General features: G+C 50.1%; 1 protein-coding gene across 7 annotated transcripts in view; it reads right to left on the reverse strand.

Moving 5' to 3' along the window:
- Ebf1 (EBF transcription factor 1) overlaps positions 1 to 20,126 on the reverse strand; it is a 381,892-nt gene that overhangs the window by 20,584 nt on the left and 341,182 nt on the right. For all 7 annotated transcript variants that reach the window (XM_048334365.1, XM_048334366.1, XM_048334364.1 and 4 more), the window contains one exon: positions 8,153 to 8,241. In XM_048334365.1, the coding sequence (XP_048190322.1) occupies positions 8,153 to 8,241 (89 nt within the window). The remainder of the gene's footprint in view (positions 1 to 8,152; positions 8,242 to 20,126) is intronic.

The raw sequence follows: 20,126 nt of genomic DNA on the forward strand, positions 1-20,126 counted from the left end.
TTTCAGCTGTGGCTTCCTTTTCCCTAGGGCAAGGCTGGAATAAATATCTAGCTTTATCTAGTTTTATCCAGAAAGACCAGCGAGCAAAAGCAAAGAAAGGTGTTGCTCGTGTGTGTGTGTGTGTGTGTGTGTGTGTGTGTGTACCACGGCATGTGTGTATTTTACAGTTGTATTAAATGTGGCACCGTGAGATGAATTCTGTAGAACCTGACTGTCCTGAAGCCTGTCGGGGGATAGCCAGTTTGCTCTTATGTCTTGAATTGTTGAGCATCGTTGGTTATGAGATGAGTCTTCAGGATGGGTGACTCCTGGGAGCGACGGTCCCGCGCCCGCCCACAGTTAAGATGTGCAGCCCCAAGGTCTCTGGGGCCGGGCACCGGTGACTCCAGGGCTCCATGGAGGTGTCTGTCACACGGGGACGAAGGTAGCAAACAAGGCCTGGGACTCTGGCGCGGCTGCCTGGGCTCCTTTGGGTTTCCGGGCCTGGCTGGGAGTTGGGGATGAGTTTTCCTTGTGCCTTCTGCTGCTTCATACAGGACGGAGTGATTTCCTGGGCGCCCTGCGGGGCGGGGGGGCTCACGCCGTCTTTCTTGGGGAGTCGGCCCTTCAGCAGCACGCTGACAGAGTTCTGCGATGGGGCGCGTGCGTGGTCCTTCCGGGCCTCTGACCACGGCCACGCTGCTGCGGTGGAGAGGAGGACTTCTCTCCCAAGCTTGCCTCTGTGTGTGTGTTTCCATCCCCGCTGCCACTTTTGCCTGGCTCAGCCACTTGTGAGCAAACCCCAGGGGCCCACACTGCACCGGCCCCCGTGAGGGGCTTTCAGACTCGTTTGCACACAGTGCCTCCTCTCCTTTGGGTTCCTTCACGCTCGGAGCTGAGGGACATGAGCTCAGCGCTGGCGTCCAGTGGACTCGGCTCAACCCGGCTCTCCCCTCTCCGTTTCCCCCTCTGCGGCCAGCGCCTGCCCCAGTCGTCCACCCTAGTGACCGCCCCGACTCTCACCGAACACTCCCACTCGTGTAGCCGGCGGGGACCGTGGCCCCACGCGCGCACAGGACCAGGCGGCACTGAACGGAGCAGTGAAGAACGAGCACCGTGAGCTAGGAAAGCTCCGCGTACCTGTCTCGCGAGCTTTGGCAGGCCACTGGTCCTCCCCGAGCCTCAGTTTCCCCATTGCCGAGCGAACATGATGCTGTTAGGTGTAAGCAGAACAGCTTACAGGAAAATCAGAGATCAACAGTGTAAAGACACTAGAGTTATGACTGTTTTTTTTTTTTAGGCTCCTAGGGCTTTATAATGAAGCTACACCCTCTTTCCATGGAAAGGCTGTATGTGCAGCACTGTGCGTGCACTGAGATGTGCCCGGGATTCTGTGCACCGCTCAAGGGAGGGGAGACCTGTGCTAAGCCACCCAGATAAAGGCATTTAGCCAGGAGGGAAACCGAGTTCCTCAGCTGAGCACAGAATCAAAAATGGGGAACTAGCACTTGCCTGTAAGTTTTCTGGCAGATGTAGAGGAGGGAGGGAGAAATGGACCACGTTCCATACTTTGTGTTTGTCACAAGAGAATGTAGAAAAGAATGTTTCCTGGAATCCAATTCAAATGTGTGTTTTTTTTCCCCTAAGAGTTGAATGTACCATGGGAACGTGCATTGATTTCCACGTTGTTGTTTGAGGAGGGACACTTTCATTTCTGGATATAGTGCTAACTCATACAATAATTATTTAGTTTACTAATACAAGTCATACTAGCCATGTCCTTTCCTTGCACTAGAAAAGTAAGGAAATGAACGTAAAAGAGGAAAGGAGGAAAGCAAGAGGGACGTGTGTATGGAAGATAAAGATGGAGGATTTCCTTTATCTTTTGGTGAAACCCTTAGTCAACCCCTCTTTTCTGCGAGGCTGCCATGTGGTTAGGCAAAGATTTCTTATTTGTGTTTTCACTGATGCAACGGCAGGTTTTGAATTACTGATAGTCTTTGCATAAAGACTAAAACAATAAAAGCATAATTAGAATACATGGTATACAGCCAACTCTGCTTTTATTTTGCCCTAGCCCTGTATTTATGATAAATCGCTCAATATGAATGCTCTTTAGGGAGGGCGATTTGGGGTTTCATCTCCACTGAGCAAGAACAGTCCCTGTGACTTGGTGTCTGAATTTCAATTCTGCAAGTATACAGTTGAACTGAATAATATTTGGCACAATGCAGTGTACAACCGAGCCACTAAATGGCTGATTTACTAAATTATTATTAGATGAGCCCTTGCTGTTCCAAATGAAAGTGCAGTCACTGTCTTCCTCCATGGTGTGTTCAAATTGTTCTGTGTTTAAATATTCAGCATGAGGCTAATGTGAGCTGATGAACTGAGACTATAAACATTCACTTCCAATACAGAGAGAGCGACAGAGAGGCAACAGATCACGAGGCCTGCCGAGGTGAAGATGATTTATAGTTAAAGACGGTGCTGCCGACTCTCACTACTTCACAGTACTCTTAATTAGCCCGGTGTTTGGAACCCCCAGTTGCCACACAGGACGAGCAGCCTCCTGGAGCCTGGGAGTTCGAATGCCAGGGAAGGAGAGACTACCAGGAGCGCCGGCCGCCTCCGTGGCTCCGGACCCCACATGCCCCTGGTGGTGGACTCCATGACACCAGCAGAGAACGGCAGCTCCCGAGCCGCTCTAGCATCCGGCAGTGGACAGTGGTGTTTCTTGGAGCCACCTGAGTTTGCCGTCTGTCCTTCCTTCCCTCCCAGACAACTCACAAGTAACTCCCCTGCCCCCTCCCCCTTTCCTGACACCTGCTGGAATGACTGGCCACCCTTTGGGCTCCTTTGGGCAGAGAGAAGCCCCCCCCCCATCCTACCCCCTTTGGAGGGCAGTTATGGGCAAGCACTTAAAATACTGTGATCACTTACAGTAGATTAGAATTTTTTATTGGTGCCGTGTTGCCATAACAACACGAAGACAGCAGATGACTTAAGCTAGGCTTGCAAAGCAAAAGGCTGCTCATCTGGCAGTTAAAATGAATACAGTTCATTTCACAAGTTTCCCATATGGACTCTTAGTGTATGGTAATGAGGGTACCATATGGTGAGGGAAAATGCATTGCGAACAATCGGGTTCCACGGGCTGCGGGGGGACAGAGAGGATCTGGTGGCGTCCTCCGGGTCCCGGCTTTGGCTGAGGTTTTGTTTGGGGTGGTTATTTTCCAAAGGGGTTTTTGAGTTTCTTAATCCGTTCCTTAATATGTCGACTTTGCAGAATGACAAACGTCTTGCAAATTTTGCAATATCATTCATCACAAACTGTCAGCAGTGTTTGCAAATCTGACTTGCAAGATCTTTTTAAATGTGTTGTTCTTAAAAGGCAACAGTACCAAGTTTTTAGACAAACTGCAGGAAAATTTAAGCACTTGTGACAAGCAGAAACATTAACAGTAATCATTTTAAAAACACTCACATCTTTTGCCTGCATGTTTAGCTGTAAATAATGCTAGGATGTATAAAAGCTTTAAAGTAAAAAAAAAAGGAATAAATACTTTTTATTACATTTCATAAAGGATAAAAAAAAAAAAAACAACCCCGCTTGGAGCCCCGTCTGGGTGCGTGCACCTGTGCGGACGCGGAGGTGGACGGCTCCCTCCTCCTGCTCCCGCCCGGCCGGGAAGCGGGAAGGACAGCTCGCGGAGGCTCAGCCGCCGACTTTACAGTACACATGCTTCATAAAAGACGAATATAAATGCATTCGTTAGACACGGTGAGCTAAATTAGAAGGTCAGGCAGGGCTGGGAGGGCTGAAAAATCACACCAGCAATGAGTGTAATTACTCTTTTTTAAGTCTATTAAGTAGTGTTGTTCTATCAAGACTCAGGGGTATAGGACATGAAGAACAAGATAAAGTAATGTGTATTTATTACTCCCACTGGATCAATTTGCCAGATATTTTCAGCTCCATAAAACAAAATACACAAATGTAGCCTTTGTTACTTTTTCGCTAACTGCTTGATTTTCTGGGAAACAAGGACTCGCTCTGGGAGCCCATGGGCACACTGGCCCTGTGGAGCCCCGTGCCAGCCCCCCTCCACGGAGGAGGGAGGGAGGGTCTCGGAGGCGGCCAGGCTGGCGAGGAGGAGGGGGGAGACGCCAATCTCACCCAGCCACAAGGTTGGTGGCCAGATCTGAAGGACAAGCGGGACCCCAATGGCATCGGCACAGGGATGCTTCTGAGCCCAAGAACCTGGCTTCGAACTTTCCTAGCCGGGAGTTCATAGCAAGGCGTCAGAGCTCGGGGGGGCTCTGCCTGCGCATCTGTGGAGGAGGGGGACACAGGCCGTGTCCGCATCCGTGGCCCCCATTTCCCGGCGTCCCCCTGGATGCCAGGAGTACCCCTCTGCACACAGTACGTCCCGTCTGTGGGGTGATTGCCTCGCACGGGAGAAACCTGAGGCTCTCCCGGCTTCTCTCCTGCGCAGAAAACTTGATCCTGCGGAGCTCGACTCCCAACAGGCGTGGCGTCAACGCATGCCAGTTTCCCAGGATTCACAGCGAACACGGGGGAGGCTGGCTAGGTGCTTGTGCCATCTGAGGAGCAGGCTGACGAGCTGACAGGGAATGGAGCCACGCGTGGCCTTCAAACCCCGCGAGCGCCTGGCCCGCGTCCCTGCCGCAGCCAGGGGCCTCAGAACCCCTCCCGGCCCCGGGCCCCTGGACGCCACGGTCACCGGATTCCCCCTCTCTTGCCAGGATCCAGAGAAGGCAAGTCTGTGAGCTAGCCCGCCCCCCACGCGTGTCCAAGAAAGAAGCCAAGCGAGCACCGAGGGGGAGGGCCGGAAGTTTGTATGAGCAGCGGCTAGCACTGTTGGTGACTTCCTGAGACATTGCCGGAGAAGGGTTTTTCTGGCTTCCCCATTGCAAGTGGGGAGCATGTCAGGGTTGCCAGTTCCTCTCAAAAGGGGGGCTTCAGCACACCAAAGCACGTCCACGTGCTCGAGAACAAAAGTCACGGCCTGTATACAAAGGCGCATTATGAGGGAAAGCCATCTGCTGGGTCTTTGGAGCCGTTTCATTTGACGGAATACGTGGGTGGCTGGATGAATCTAGCTTTGTCTACTCGCAAACACATGGGTTTAATAAAGCAGAGTTTGTTTTGTAAGGTGTGTGGTCCACAGCTCAGCCGAAACACTCCTGACACGCGCTGACCGTGGACCTGGGGAGGCGGGGCCCGCTTGGACACCCCCGACAATAGAGCCTGGAATAGAACCCTCCCCAGTCCGCAGGAATACCTCGTGCTGGCTCCGTCCCCCACTTCCTGACCTTGCCCTTGAACTCTTCCTCCACCTCGACACTCAGAGCCCGTGCGCCACCCCGCGAGCTTCCTGGCGCGGGCTCGGCCGCGGTGCTTGCGGTGGCCGAGTGGCCAGGTGCCAGCTGCGGGGTGTTTCCTTCACCCACAGCCCCACTGCGTCCTTGATGACCCCCCCCCCAAGCCCAGGAAGAGAGGGTCGAGCCGGGGAAAGCAGCGACACGCGCCTGCGCTGTGTGCCCAGCATTTCTGAACATCATGCACAACTGTAAAAATGTTTTCAAAAAGTAAGCGCACAGAACGCAAGCCTACATCCCTGTCTCTCTCCTTTCTTCGTGAAGAAGACCTCAGCCCTCCAGCCAGGTCTGTGGCCTGGGTTTCCACTCCGTGCATGTTTACAGTGGCTCCTAGGGACGGGTGGGCTTGTCTCGCTGTGGGACCCTGGGAGACGGAACGATGATTATCCCATCGTACAGGTGCAAAACGAAGGCACAGGAAGAAACCGCGCGCAGGGCTGCTCACGGGATTCGGATCCCCGCTCTCCACAGTCAGACGGAAGAGCTCTCAGGAGCCAGGGTCCTGCTGGATTCTTTCTTGGGAAATAGTCATTACTACCTTCAGTGGAATACTGGGCCAGTGATTAAAATCATCGCCTCATAAAGTAGGTAATAACACCACCCCCTCTGACCAGGACAGAAATGGAGGCAAAGCGATGGCATGAACTTTGACCCAGGCTGCACGGCTAGTGGGCGGCTGAGCTCTAGTCCATCCTGACCCTCCAATGTTCAGTCAGGTGCTAAACGCAGAGGGAAGATGGCTCCCTAGACAGGCGTGGGGGGAGGGGAGAAGATGGCCTTGTCTGTGTCCTCCGTTCTAGCCTGATGACCTCGAGACACTGAGCAGTAGATTGGACACACACATCGTTTAAGCCAGGGCCTTTAAAAACTACCAGTGTCTCTCCTAGGAAATGGAGGGAACTAGATTCTCACTAGACAGAGTTCTCACCAATAGAGCGTTGCCTGCAAACACTGAACACTTTGATTATTCCTTACCTTTTAGTACCATTCACCCAAAGTACAAAAGCACGACTGCATTACCTCTGGATACTGCGAGCATCTCCGTGGAAGATGGAGACTATGGAAGGAGACTGGCATTCACTATTAGGTAAGCAGACAGTTCAGTTGCTCACCAAGAATATGTTAGGGGCCAGGGAGCGGGGGGTGGGGGGGAGGCTCTCCAAAACAAAGATGTGGAGATGTTCACACACCAGAAGAGTGCTGCCTACAGTCGGGTGCCTTCAAGAACCTTTTGTGAAGGCGGAAATTCCATCAAACAGAGGCTGATGTGAGAGCTGATGGTTCTCCCTGATGTCAAGGCAGAGGACAGGCACCCGAGGCAGGTCCCTGGGACAGGACCTCTCCCGACGGGGCTCTGTCTATACACCGCACGCAGGCAGGCAGGAAGGGTAAGGGATCCCGCAAGGCGGCCCTGAGCTGTGGAGGAGGCTGGCTTCGTTTCTGTGTGCTATGGGTTGGCAGTGTGCACACTGAAGCCCGACAGGGGCCTGCCTCTCCAGCACGAGCTTAGCTGGGTGGTTTTCACTTAAGCCCAAAAGAAAACTTCATTCTGCTGCCCGCGTGAGTGGTGAAGGGAAGGGCTCCATGAAGCCCATACGTGGGACTCCCTTCACGCTGAACTGTGGGTGTCCTCGTTCCAGTGTAGCTAGGATTTACTGTGGTGATCGGCTGTGTTTGGCCATCCTTCCCACACGGGGCCCCAAGTTTCTCAGGGACACAAAAGGATATACAGCAATTAAGGAAGGTAGGTTTCCTTCTTTCTGCATTAATGGTCATTTATTGTTCAATGACATACGTTAGGAGACTATCTTGGATTTTGGTTAAATTTATCATTGTAGTCTCAATTTTCTTTTTATCTCCTACTCTTTAGGAAGACGTAGAGCTCTTCACACAGGTAAAAAGAAATTGGTGTTCTTTTGCTTCTTAAGAATTGGTATATATTCTGTGGGCTGGGAATATGGCCTAGTGGCAAGAGCGCTTGCCTCCTACACATGAAGCTCTCGGTTCGATTCCCCAGCACCACATATATGGAAAAACGGCCAGAAGGGGCGCTGTGGCTCAGGTGGCAGAGTGCTAGCCTTGAGCGGGAAGAAGCCAGGGACAGTGCTCGGGCCCTGAGTCCAAGGCCCAGGACTGGCCAAAAAAAAAAAAAGAATTGGTATAACCCAGGCAACAGTGGCCCATGCCTGTAATCTTGGGTACTCGGGAGGCTGAGATCTGAGGATCCTGGTTCAAAGCCAGCCTCCTCAGAAAAGTCAATGAGATTCCTCTCCAATTAACCACCCCAAAGGCTAGCAGTAGAGGTGTGACTCAAGTGGTAGAACACAGCCTTGAGCAGAATAGCCAAGTGAGAGCCGGAAGCCGGAAGTGCAAGCCCCAGTCCTGGTGTGTGCATGCGCATACAAAGTTGGCAGAGCACATAAACTGTTCAGCTCAGACCCAGGATCCACACGGGGTAGGTTAACAGATTACGTACTGTGTGACCAGAGCCAAGTGATCTTAACCCTTCTTAGTTTCATTCTTTTCCTCCCTAAAATCGGATTGCTCAGAGTCCCAGGTCTGAGAAGGCTATGGAGAGGATGGGGTGCCCTCCTACGTCCCACGGTGTCCCACAGCGAGTGGGGTCGACCCCTCTCACTAATCCCCCAAAGCGGAGAAACACGCACCCATCGCGTCTGACCGGACTTGAATCCGTGGCCGAGCATTGGGCCATCCGCTCAGACCGCCTTGCCCCAAACCGTACCCCAAAGAGGAGGTTAGTCCTGACCTTTGGCAAACGCTCGGGGTCTCCAGGGTGCCGGGGAATGACCTTCTGTAACCTCTGGAAACCATAATCGATGGTGGGTTCATTGAGTGCTGCAACGAAGAAGTCACACAATTAGAAGCTTCTCAGAACACCCAGCCCAATGCCACCTGTGACACGGGGCCGTGCGGGAGGCCCCCTGAGCCTGCTCACCAGTGACCGCGTGAGCGACCCCGGTGGAGCCCGCTTCCTCCATGGCTGGCCCCCTGCCCCCACAGGCAGAGAGGCGCCCCCCGAGGCGCGTGAGGGACAGTGCTCTGGACAGCCATCCCTTCTCGCATGATTACGGGTAGGAGACATACTATATCTCAGCCATGTATTACTACTTTTTGATGGTACTGGGTTTTGAACTCGGTACTTTGGGCTTGCTTGCTAGGTAAGTATCCTGCCACTTAAGCAGTGCCCAGCCCGTTTTCCTGTGGTTTATCTCGGTTTTGCCCAGAGCCAGCCTCAGAGTGCAGTCCTCTCCCACGGCTGGGGTGAAAGGCAGAGACCCCCCACGCCCAGCGAGAAAAATGGGATTTGATGTGAGATTTCAGATCCACCTCAGTTGACATGCAGCTCAGAACACCTGAGGGCTCATCTAGAGATAGCTACGCACCGGGAACAGTGGCAGAACTAGGAGCTCCTGTGACACCAAAACCTGTGCTAGCCCCCCGTGCAGAGAATATCATAGGGTCCCTTCCAAGGCCCTGATGGTGTCTATAAATGGAGACAGCTATCTAACATATCCCCCGTTCAACCTTTCCATCTGAAATGACAGACCCACTCCCTAACATTATTGAAGGAGAAACACCAGGGGGACTCCACGGGTCTCCTTTTGGGGGCCCCCTGTCCCGTCGTCTGGCTACTTCCTCCCATGGCTTTCCTTTCACTTCCAAAGAAGCCTCCCCTCTTTCCTTTATTTTTTAAAAAAAGAATGAAACAGCACACCTAAAACAGGAGCTGGAGACAACGGGCCTCGTTGTGCGCCCTTAAGTAACATGGCAGGTAAATAGCTCTTTTCTCCTTGCGTTCAGAATTCATTCGCCCTGTCTCAGCGGAGAGGGGGAAAGATGGCTTCTCCCTCCACCAACTATGTTCCGGGTATTTTCTAAGCAATGGCAAGTGTGGGGTTTTAACAGAACATTTTTTTTTATATTTCTTTTCTTCTTTAACCAAAGTGTGTGACCATGTATTTTCTCCCTTACTAAGTGAAAAGGCAGTCTTTGTAGTTCTTACATTTAGCTATACATTTTTTTAAAAGTTGCCACATTCTTTACTTAAAATGCATTTCCATTAACCTAAATTTTAAAAGTAAGATTCCTACTACTAACTTTAAAAAACTGTATTAAATTCAAATAGATTCCAAGGCTAATGGGAAGCAATTTGTACACCAGCCCAAACCAACCGGCCCACTTTTCAAAATACAGGTATGATAATCTTGTGGTTTTAAAAGGACATTTAAATTGAAAGACTGTGAATTTAGTACATAATTATACCAATAGAACCCTTTAACTTGTCAACTTGTAAATCTAAAAGGCTATCAATCATTTCTGAGGAGGAAATAAACCTTAAAATTCCTTGATTGACAGGACTTTTTTTTTCCTCTCTCTCTCTCTCACATATAAAGTAAGAAGAAAAAAAAAGGCTGCATAATATGGCCAGAAATCCATTTACAAAAGTATACTGTTTTACATGGGTGAGTAAAGAGCCAGTAATTACACCTCCAAAAGACACATAAATCAGACTAAGTACTTTTTCCTCACTTGTATATCTTAAGTCACAGTGAACTTCGAGTAAGTTTTTATTAAAAACCATTTTTCCCAAATGCAATGCTTATTGAAGTTGTTAATAGTCACATTTTCATTTAGGATAATGTAATCATTTTTGCAAATAAGAGATTCAGTCAATCCTCCCCTCCTCCACCCCCATACACACGCCCTTTTCCAAACAGTAAACTTTCAACTTGTCTCTTGTGGAAATTAACTGAAATTATACCCAGGTGTACCAAATCTCTCTATACTATTATATGAGTTAAGGCACAATATTTATTATTCCTTCCATTTCATGAATTACTTTCTAAACCCTTGAGAAGATTTTTTTGAATTAGACTTGTAGAGAAAAAGCCATAGATTTCCTTATGCAGGGCATCAGTTACTCGTAAAATCCGTGGTATTTAATCAAGAAATGCATGACACAGGAATAAACATTAAAGTTTAAGTTATTTCCCAAATCCATACATCCTCCTATAATGCTAATTGCCAACAAAAACAACTAACCAGAAATAGTAGAAAATTAAATGTATCATTGTAGTATCTGAACATGTAATCTGCATCCTAAAATATTCCAACGCTTGGCTTTATTTTTTTCCAGTCTAGTCCACCATTAAAAGCTGAATTTGGACCGACTTGGCCCCTTCATCGTTTGCATAATGATTCCAATTGTGCTTAGAACCCCATGGCTATTCATGGAGAGACTGATATATTAGGAAGGTCGGAATATAATGTGACTTTTCTGCTATAAGGCCAACTCATTGCAGCATGACTGACTTAATATCATCAATTAAAACAATCAACTTAAATATCATGTACAACTAATAGCTAAAGAGCTGAAAAGTCATCCTGCTGCCCCAAAGAGTTAATTGAATTAGACATATTAAAGTCATTATTCAAAGAAAAATAAGCATCTACTATATTGAGGAAAACAGAGAGAAGACACAGTAAACAGCAACAGCCTCTGATATATTTCCCCATGCCTTTATGATTTGTTTTCTGCTTCTAGTTTACATATGTTGATCTGCACTCAATTTAAGTATTAACGATTACCATGGAATTATCCAGTACTATAGGCAAATGCTAACATTATAAAGATAGGCCAGACATAGCACAGTGTCCTAAATTCAAAGGAACTTCATGATTTTTCTGGTTGTAATGACTAGAGAAAAAATTAATTGCTAAGTGAGAGGGGCCATCTAATAAGGATTACACTTTAAAAAGCACACACAGCCCTTCCCCTAGAAGGAAGATTTAATATTTAGGATTTAATATTTAGAATAGGGTAAGATATAGAATGGAGTAGAAGAAAATGAGGTAGTATTTAAAATAGACTATGATGCAGTTCTCAGAATCAATGTTATGGGAATGTATTATCTACTGGCACATAGTGCTATGCTAAAAATAGATTATAGAGACATACATGCATGTATATATAATATGGTTACTTTATAAAGAACATATATAGTAAAGGAACTGTCAAAACATAGATTGCAGAAAGTTGTTTCTAAGTAGTGATTCTTAGTGTAATTTCCTTCTTTGTGCTGTGCATTTTCTGTGCTTTTTGATATAATGAACACATATTACTTTTATAATCAGAGGGAAAGGTTAAGAGCAAGAGATTGTTGCTGAGATGGAATTTGACCTGCTTGTATAAAGTAATGACATAAGAAACTATGCCTTAAAGGGGGTCTGTGTACCCTTTAACAACCTTGCATAGGTTATTACAGACCATAAGAAAAATAAGTAGTATACTTTTGGCCAGTTGTATAAATATGTGACTATTCATAAAATCTCTTGAAAATCAACAGAGAAGGTCACGAGGGAGGAGTCATAAAGCACAGTATATTTATTTCATCAGCGGGGCTAGTCATACCTCAGGGACACACATCTACTGTGCAAGAATGTAATATAAAGTTAATTCTTCAGCAAAGTGACCTCATTGTGTTCAAGCTCAGGAGGCGCGGTAGAAATGGGGCTAATCAATTTTTCCCCCTTCAGACTTAGGACAATTCTGAGAATCTGGTAAAGAAAGAAAGTGAGAACTCCTGGTCCATCCAAGATTGAAAAAGAAGGAAAGCAGAGAAAGCCATCAGCTGCAAGAGGAATGGAAAGGTAAGAGCAGCCTCTGTGACTGGGTTCCTAACACCTCGTCCACACCCCATAAAGGGTGTCAGAGAGTGTCTCCTAAATAGCGAGGAATGATAGCAGGATGGGGAGGACTTAGAACCAGCCCCTTATCCCCTCGCCCCCCCGCGCATTTTAAATCCTCAGGATAAAATGGGGCCAAAGTATGCATTTTTTAAATTCCAAAAGATATTGGATGGTCCACTTATTTGGTAATTAGAGAAATGCATATGCCGTGCGTTTGTTAAACATTCACCATTTGGTGCCAGCACAGCATTAAGCCCTTAAGAACGAACTCTGAGGAAAGTGTGCACAATCCAGAGGAGAGATGGGGGACTTGACTGTAGGACTGGGCCGGCACTCACCTCCCAGCCGTCCACCTTCAGTCCTTCCACACTGGCACACCTCTCTAGCTACTTCTTTTTTTTGGGGGGGGGGTGTGTATGCTGGTCTTGGGGCTTGAACTCAAGGCCTGGGTGCTATCCCTGAGCTGCTTTTGCTCAAGGCTGGTACTCTACCACTTGAGCCACGAATGGCTGAGTAGGTTATTGGAGATAAGAGTCTCACGGACTTTTCTACCTGGGCTGGCTTTGAACCATGATCCTCCGATCTCAGCCTTCTCTGTGGCTAGGATTGTGGACGTAAGCCACTTGGCTTACCTGCTAGGGCCACAGTATACTTTGAGGACACAAATTTGAACCATGACCAGGCAGCCACCAACAGTTGAATTCAAAATGTCTCCCACCAACTCCTTTAAGCTTATGTGCTTTAAGAAAATTGGAAAGTTTTCTGTAAGTACATGAAGAGCAGGCTTGCAGGACACAAGCCCCAGCTGACAAGGGGTCCGCTCCCTGCACCGCACTGGACCAGAGGAAAGCTACTTCTTTGGAGAAAAAAAAAAAATCTAAAGGGCTGGGGATATGGCCTAGTGGCAAGAGTGTTTGCCTCGTATACATGAAACCCTGGGTTCAATTCCCCAGCACCACATATACAGAAAATGGCCAGAAGTGGCACTGTGGCTCAAGTGGCAGAGTGCTAGCCTTGAGCAAGAAGAAGCCAGGGACAGTGCTCAGGCCCTGAGTCCAAGGCCCAGGACTGGCAAAAAAAAAAAAAAAATCTAAAAAAGTTAGTCAAATGGTTAAAAGTATCAGGCCATTTCAGTGTGTTGGGGCTGCTTACAAAAAGCTTTATTTAGAATTTCTTCCAAGCTCATTATCCCCGAAGCCCCTAAAGGAGCCCAGTGGCTAACATGACCCCTTTCCTTCAGCCTCCAGTTACACAAAGCGCTTTCCACAACGCCTCAGCGCTTGGGCAGCAGGAAATGTTATGTGCAAAGAGAATTTGGATAAAGCAACTAAATTTTATGCACTCAGACTAATCACAAGATGATCAAATTCAGCTCAACACAGCTAATAAGAAGGACATTCTGGCCCTCATTAATATGTGGACTTTTCACACACACACACACCAAGAAAATTATTCCAGCAGATTTCAAGTCAAAACTGATAGGCTCTCAGTTATGAAAGTGGATTTTTCTGAGCTCAGAGTGGGCTTTTAAAGAAAGCCCTCCTCATCTCTCCTCCTTCCAGAAGGACCTTCTTGAGCACTCCTTCTTAGGCCGAGGGGGCAGAGCCACACCCCCAAACACCAGGGAGGGAAAAGGGGCTCAGGGTGCCGGGCCCCCAAGAGCTCACAGAGGCCCCTGCTTTCGGGGTTTAGAGCTCAGCAGCCCGCCTCAGTACACTAACCTATCTGGGATTTTAATTTCCTTCTTTGAATGGTCATGCGACATGATGTCACCTGACTGGAAATGAAAAGAAACGTAGATATGAGGAAGGTAATATGGATATTCTATTGCCATTTAGTGTCCAAACAAATATGTCGACTCCTTGCCAAGTAATAAATAAAAGCTCCACCGCAGAGGCAGTGATAAAGCCAGCACCCGGGGCTCCGGCCTCCCTGCTGACTGCTCTGTATTTGAACCCCGGGAGTAAGCGGCATCACTCGCAGGCAGAGCTGGAGTTACGACATGCGTGCGAGGCAGAGCCTCTTCCTTCCAGGATGGACCATTTTTTCCTCGGTCACTCAATTAACAAGCAGAAGTAAACAATAAAACAGCAACTTATCTTCACAAACCTATCTTACAGAGTGACTTTAAAATATACAAATGAAAAAACTACAACCAGATGCCTAAACAAGAGCCAGAAATACGGTTAAGGAAAAAATGGGTTGCATTTCTAGGCCTTTGGGGGTGGCGTTACCTGCCTGAGGTGTTCCGTGCAGAAGGGGCGCGCCAAGCGGGCACACCACACAGAAGGCCAGAACCGCCCTCCGGGAGGCCGAAAGACAAGCCTCCTGCAAAGGCCCTGCTCTAGAAGCTGTCTCAGGACCACTGTGAGGGCAGGGGTTCTAATCAAAGAGTGTCCCCACTCAGCAGAGGCAGAGTAAACCAACATGAAGGCTCACCCCAGAAAATCGCTCACAAACTTCTTAATTACAGGTCCTCAAAACCCCTTGATAGGTAACAACTTTTGAGACTCAAAGTTCCAAGGAGCCTTGGAGTGGTGGCCCAGGCCTGTCACCCTCGCTACTCAGGAGACCGAGGGTCACAGGTGCGAGCTGGCACAAGGCAAAACCCATGACATTCTGTCCCACGCAGTGGAGGAGAGAGGGAAGGGGAAGAGAAGAGAGGGAAGAAAAGGAGGGAGGAGGGAACAGGGTTCAGAAAGCAGTGTACTCACTACCTTACTCGGGTACCTGTAACCCCTCCGTACCTCACCTTTACAATAACACCTTTGAAATAAAGAGAGGGAAGAAAGGGAGAAAACTGGAGGGGGAGGCAAGAAGAAAAGAGGAGAGGAAAGATCAGGGGAGGGGAGGGAGAGGAGAGGGAAGAAGAGAGGAGGCAAAGGAAAGGTGAGGCAGGGAGAAGAGAGAAAAGATAATAAACAGAAGAGAGGAGAGGTGAAGCAGGGATAGAAGAGGAGAGGCGGGAAGGGGAGATGAAAGGAAGAGGCGGTACGAGGAGGAGAAGGAAAGAAGCAGCAGCAGAGGGGAAGGGAGATGGCAAGTGGAGAGGACCGAAGGTAGAAAGCAGAGGAGGATGTGGAAGGGAAGGAAAGAAGAAGAGAAGTGGAGACAGGAGAAAAGGAGGTGTAGGGAAGACGGGAGGGAAGAAGAAGACATAGGAAGAAGGGGAGAGCAGAAAAGTGAAAAGGACGGGAGAAGAATGAAGAGGAGGGAAGTCACAGAGAAGGGAGCCGAAGAGAAAGGAAGCAAAGAACAGGCAGAACGAAAGCTAGAGGGAAGGAAGAGGATAGGAGAGGATGATCAATAAGGCGAGGAGAGAAATGGAGGAAGAGGGAAGAAAAGAAAAGGCAGCACGAAGGGGTGAAGAAAAGGCAGAGCAGAGTAGAATGGGAAGAGCAGAGAAGAGAAAATGAGAAGGGAAGAGAGGGAGGGGTGTCTAGGAAAAAAGAGAAGACTGAAGAGTCCAGGAGAAGAGCAAAGGGAGCAGAGAGAGCAGGGAGCCCAGAGGACAGGGGAGGGGAGGGGAAGACGAGAGGAGAAGACAGGAAAGGAAAAAGGAAATGGGAAGAGAAGGAAGAGGACGTGAAGGGGAGAGGAGGAAGCAGAGGAGGAGGAAGACGACGAAAGGAGGAGGGGTGGGAGGAGAGGAGAGGAAGTGGAAGAGGAGGAGGAAGAAGAGGGGGGAGGAGGAAGACAGGAGGAGAGGAGGAGGAAGACAGGAGGACAAAAGGAGGAGGAGGAGGAGGGCAGGATGAGGATTAGGAGGGAGAGGAGGAGGTGGAGGGGAGGACGAGGAGGAGGGAAAGGAGCAGGAGGAAGGGAGAAGGAGGAAGAGGATAGGGAAAGGAAAGAAGAGGAGGAAGAGGGAGGAGGGAGGGAGGAGGAGGAAGAAGAGGAGGAGGAGGAAGATGAGGAGGAGGAGGAAGATGAGGAGGAGGAGAGAAGGAGGCGGGAAAGCAGGAGAGGAGGAGGAGGAGAGGGAGGGGAGGGGAGGTGGTGTAGAGGAGCAGACAATGGCGGTGGAGAAGAACACCAAGGAGCAGAGCAGTTTGGAGGGCAGGGGGGGAAGACATTCACACAACGGGCAGAGGAGGAAGAGCGGCGGAGAGGAAGGGGAAGAGGAGGGACAGGAGAGCAGAGGAGGGACCTGAGGGCCGGAGGGGACAGCAGGGGAAGGGTGGGGTGGACAGGCAAGGAGGTGGGGAGGAGGGGAGGAGGCGGCAGAGCTGGGGATGGATGCCTGCCTCGTGGGGAGCCCGGGGCCCCCCCCCGAGTGACGTCACACGTTCATTCCACAAAGCCAACGCTGTGCTGAGGGGGGAACGCTGCTGAGAACGGAAGCACTGCACGACGTGTCTGCGTCCTGAGAACGGAAGCACTGCACGACGTGTCTGCGTCCTGAGGGGGGCGCTGCTGAGAACGGAAGCACTGCACGACGTGTCTGCGTCCTGAGGGGGGCGCTGCTGGGAACGGAAGCACTGCACGACGTGTCTGCGTCCCGGGATCCGCCGTGCGCCGTCCGCGGGCCGGGAACGCTTGTGGCTTGGCCTGTGCGCGCGGCGGACGTGCCCACAGCACTGACACGAATAGAGACGATACACGTCTGCACACACACCCTTCTCCATAAACGGCTGTGAAGTCACAGGACACGAAACAAATCCTCCATGAATGCGATGGAAGATTTTCCAGACTTAAGAAGAGCCACAGTGAACAGCACTCAGTGCCTGAGAGAATGGGCATGTTTCAAATCCTTTTATACGTCTATTCCCTAACGATCCTGCCCCAAATGGATAGCAGTTTACACGTCAACAGGTGACTTTTAAGGTCATCTATGTAAGGTCATGTGTAAGAGAACAGTGTTTTCGTTTCTTGCACTCCGTCATTCTGTAGTTAGCAGGACTTCTGTGGGTTTGGAAGGGAGTTCATGATCGCGGGGACTCAGCAGAAACAGAGTGCTCGCCAACATTAGCCCACGGGTTCCTACAGTAGGCCCTCGACCTGCCTATTTACAGTGACTACTTCCAATTCCCAGCTGGGAAACTGAGGCACAGAAAGAGCTGAAGTGTCAAAGATAATAAATATATCAAATATTTCCTCCAAAATTAGTGGTCTCATTATTTTTGTTGTACTTATGACTCCAAGATGATGGATTTGAATATTGTTGAACCTCCACTTGTAGTACACGGACAAATCTTGCTACCAAACCGACTAGACCACTTCTTCAGGGACCGACAAAATCCCAACACTAAAAGTCACTTGTGGATTTCTTTGCACGTACAGCATCAGTACACACGTGCACACACACACACACACACACACACACACACACACACAGGAGGCCATGGCTGCTTGTGTTGCCCTGGGGGCTCACATTTGGGAAACGCAGTGTGGCTGAGCTACACAAATGGTTTCCTAATTCCCAGCAGGGCAGGGCGTCTGCGATGGACCGGACCCCCCCCCCCCCCCCCGTCCTGCCCGTGGTAGCCGGGACGCGACCCGGCCTGATCAGCGAGCACTGGACCGCTAATTACTTGGTCGCTGATGAGAAAAGCCGCCCCGGTTACCGGGTGTGCAGCTCGGGCGGGCGGTGCCCTCCAAGGGTGTTCATTGACATTTCCAAACCGGCTCGTTTCAAACTAACACTACAGCTAAAGCCAACAGCTCCATCTTCGTTTTTTTTAAACCTCTCCACATTTTTCATTTTTTGATTTAAAAAACCCCAACGAAACCCTTCTGGATGGCTTATGACGCGTCTCCTGGCCACGTGTGTCCCCCGAGGGGAGAAGAGCGGGTGGCGCCCACGGCCCGGTGGATGCTGGGTGTTGGCGCGCTGAAGGCCGCGTGCTCTGTCTTCCTCCCTTAACATTTAAGGATCAATCAATCTATAATTCTCTCTTTGCCCCTGACATACCTTCTGATACACCAAGAATAATATTACTTCTATAATTGTTCCTCGGGTTTCTTTCCGCAGAGTTTTGACTGTAACTGTTATCAAGGGGGCGGGGGGGGGATCACCCGGCCTGTCTCATAAACATGTTTGTGCGTCCCCACCCCAGCGAGCACTGTGACACTGGACTTTTATCAAGCCGTGTGTGTTCAGAATGAGCTTAGAACAGCAATTGCTGGGAATAGGCAGGCGATAAACCGCATTGATTTAACACATCTTGTTTTCAATCATGCCTGGATTTTCTGAGCACGCATTTTTCCTGTACTCCGGCGTGTAGCTTTTATCTGACGAGCTGATCCTTTTCACTGGAAAATGAAAAGGTCGCACAACAAGACACGGTTTACTGGAACTTGAACACGCACCAGGGAAAGTATTTTAGATAAATACTGTCAGACATAGTGGAGCTGAATTTCAACAGCACAATTGCTAAACAACAATACTTATTACTCTTCTAGAACAAGCCACCAGCAGCTTCGGGCTCTCAGCGGGGGCACCCACCGAGCCAGGCGCCGCACCTAGGAAGCCCTCCCCACGCCTCGCTCCAGCCCAGCCCGGAGAGCCACGCTGAGCCCTTTCCTGCGATCGGTAATATGAGGGTTTTATGAGACAACTCAGAAAGCGGCTCCCCGCCGCTCCCAATATCGGCCAGGGAGCAGAAGAGGTCTAAAGACCGACTGGGGAGAAAAGCAATCCCCAAACACTGAAAGAACTCGGCTCCAAGCAGATCACCAACTGCACTGAGGAGCAAGGAGTGGATCCGAACGCTGGGAGATGCGGGAGGATGAAATGCGTGTTGGGGAACACCTTAGTGGCTGAAGAACTTAGAGCGGGCAGGGCGCGGGGAGGCCTGCGCTCACCGCGGCGATAAGAAGTGGATGTTGGTCCCAAATCCAACTTAAGTAGCATCTTGACAGGACACAAATGAAGTCAGCCTTCCCCCAGCATCCACTCCGCCCGAGTGAAACAGTCTAGAAGCTTCCCTCTGGCCTTCTGTCTGAGGACACCTGCTCTACAGCTGCGCTCCACAGCACTGAAGTTCACGGCGCGGGGACAACTCAGCGAGGCCAGCACAGGAAGGCCGGGCAGCGCACGGGGCAGCTCCCCGGCCTCGGCCCGCTGCTGTGAGTCATCTTCACCGCGGCAACCGCTGCAAACCCGGCTCCGCCCAGGTGCGGAGCGACCTCAAGCAACCAACCCAGCGCGCCAGTGCGGGGCCCGGAGCTCCCGCGAGCTAGCAGCGCGCGTGACGTCTGAAGGACGTGCAGGGTCGCCATTGCTCTCAGGGTCAGAACGTCCCACGCCCCCCCGCGAGCGGCCCCCGTGGCGCGCGGGGCTTAGGAGAGGGGGTCCACCCAGCAGCACCCAGGTAAGTAAATCCCAGGGTGCCATCGGGACCCTCTGCACCCCTTTGTACACGACTCCTCTGTGCGACAGAACTACAGCAGCCGCGTGCGGAGGGCCCCACACCACGTGTGTCGCAGGGGTTGGCCTGTTCAACTTCCACATACTGACCTGCAAAGGGCACCGTTATCATTTCCATCACACAGAGAAGAGAACCGATGACTGGATGGGTCACGCACGGTGCCTAACCCTATACACACAACGAACGAGAGGGCAGAGATTCCGACGCAGCCCTGCTCTTAACCGCTGGGCTAGGACAGCCTAAGCAAGACAAGCAGGGGCCACCAACACGGCACGTCACGACCGAGGCCCCTCCAGCCCAGAGACTCGAACACACTTTTTTGCTCTTACCTTCTAGCTCGAATTTCTTCTATTTTTTTCCCTTAGCCTTATGTTATTTCCTGCAGAAATCTATGCCACCTACTCCCGATGTCATCTGGCTTGGAGTTGTCCAGTAGCACAATCTCCATCCCTTTGTTCCAACAACCCTCCCAGAGTAAGGCGTGGCTGGGTTTGCATCTGGAGCACATCACTGAGCAGCCGTATGCCTTCTGGAAGAGACACCTGGCTTCTCCTGCGTCTTCCTGGTCCTGTCCGTTGCCCTCACATAATAAATACTCAACGGGCAGCTCTTACTTCCATACCGAGAATACTTGCCATGGGCCAGAAACAAGGGATC

This window comes from Perognathus longimembris, chromosome 25, assembly GCF_023159225.1.
Source record: "Perognathus longimembris pacificus isolate PPM17 chromosome 25, ASM2315922v1, whole genome shotgun sequence".
NCBI lineage: Eukaryota > Metazoa > Chordata > Mammalia > Rodentia > Heteromyidae > Perognathus > Perognathus longimembris.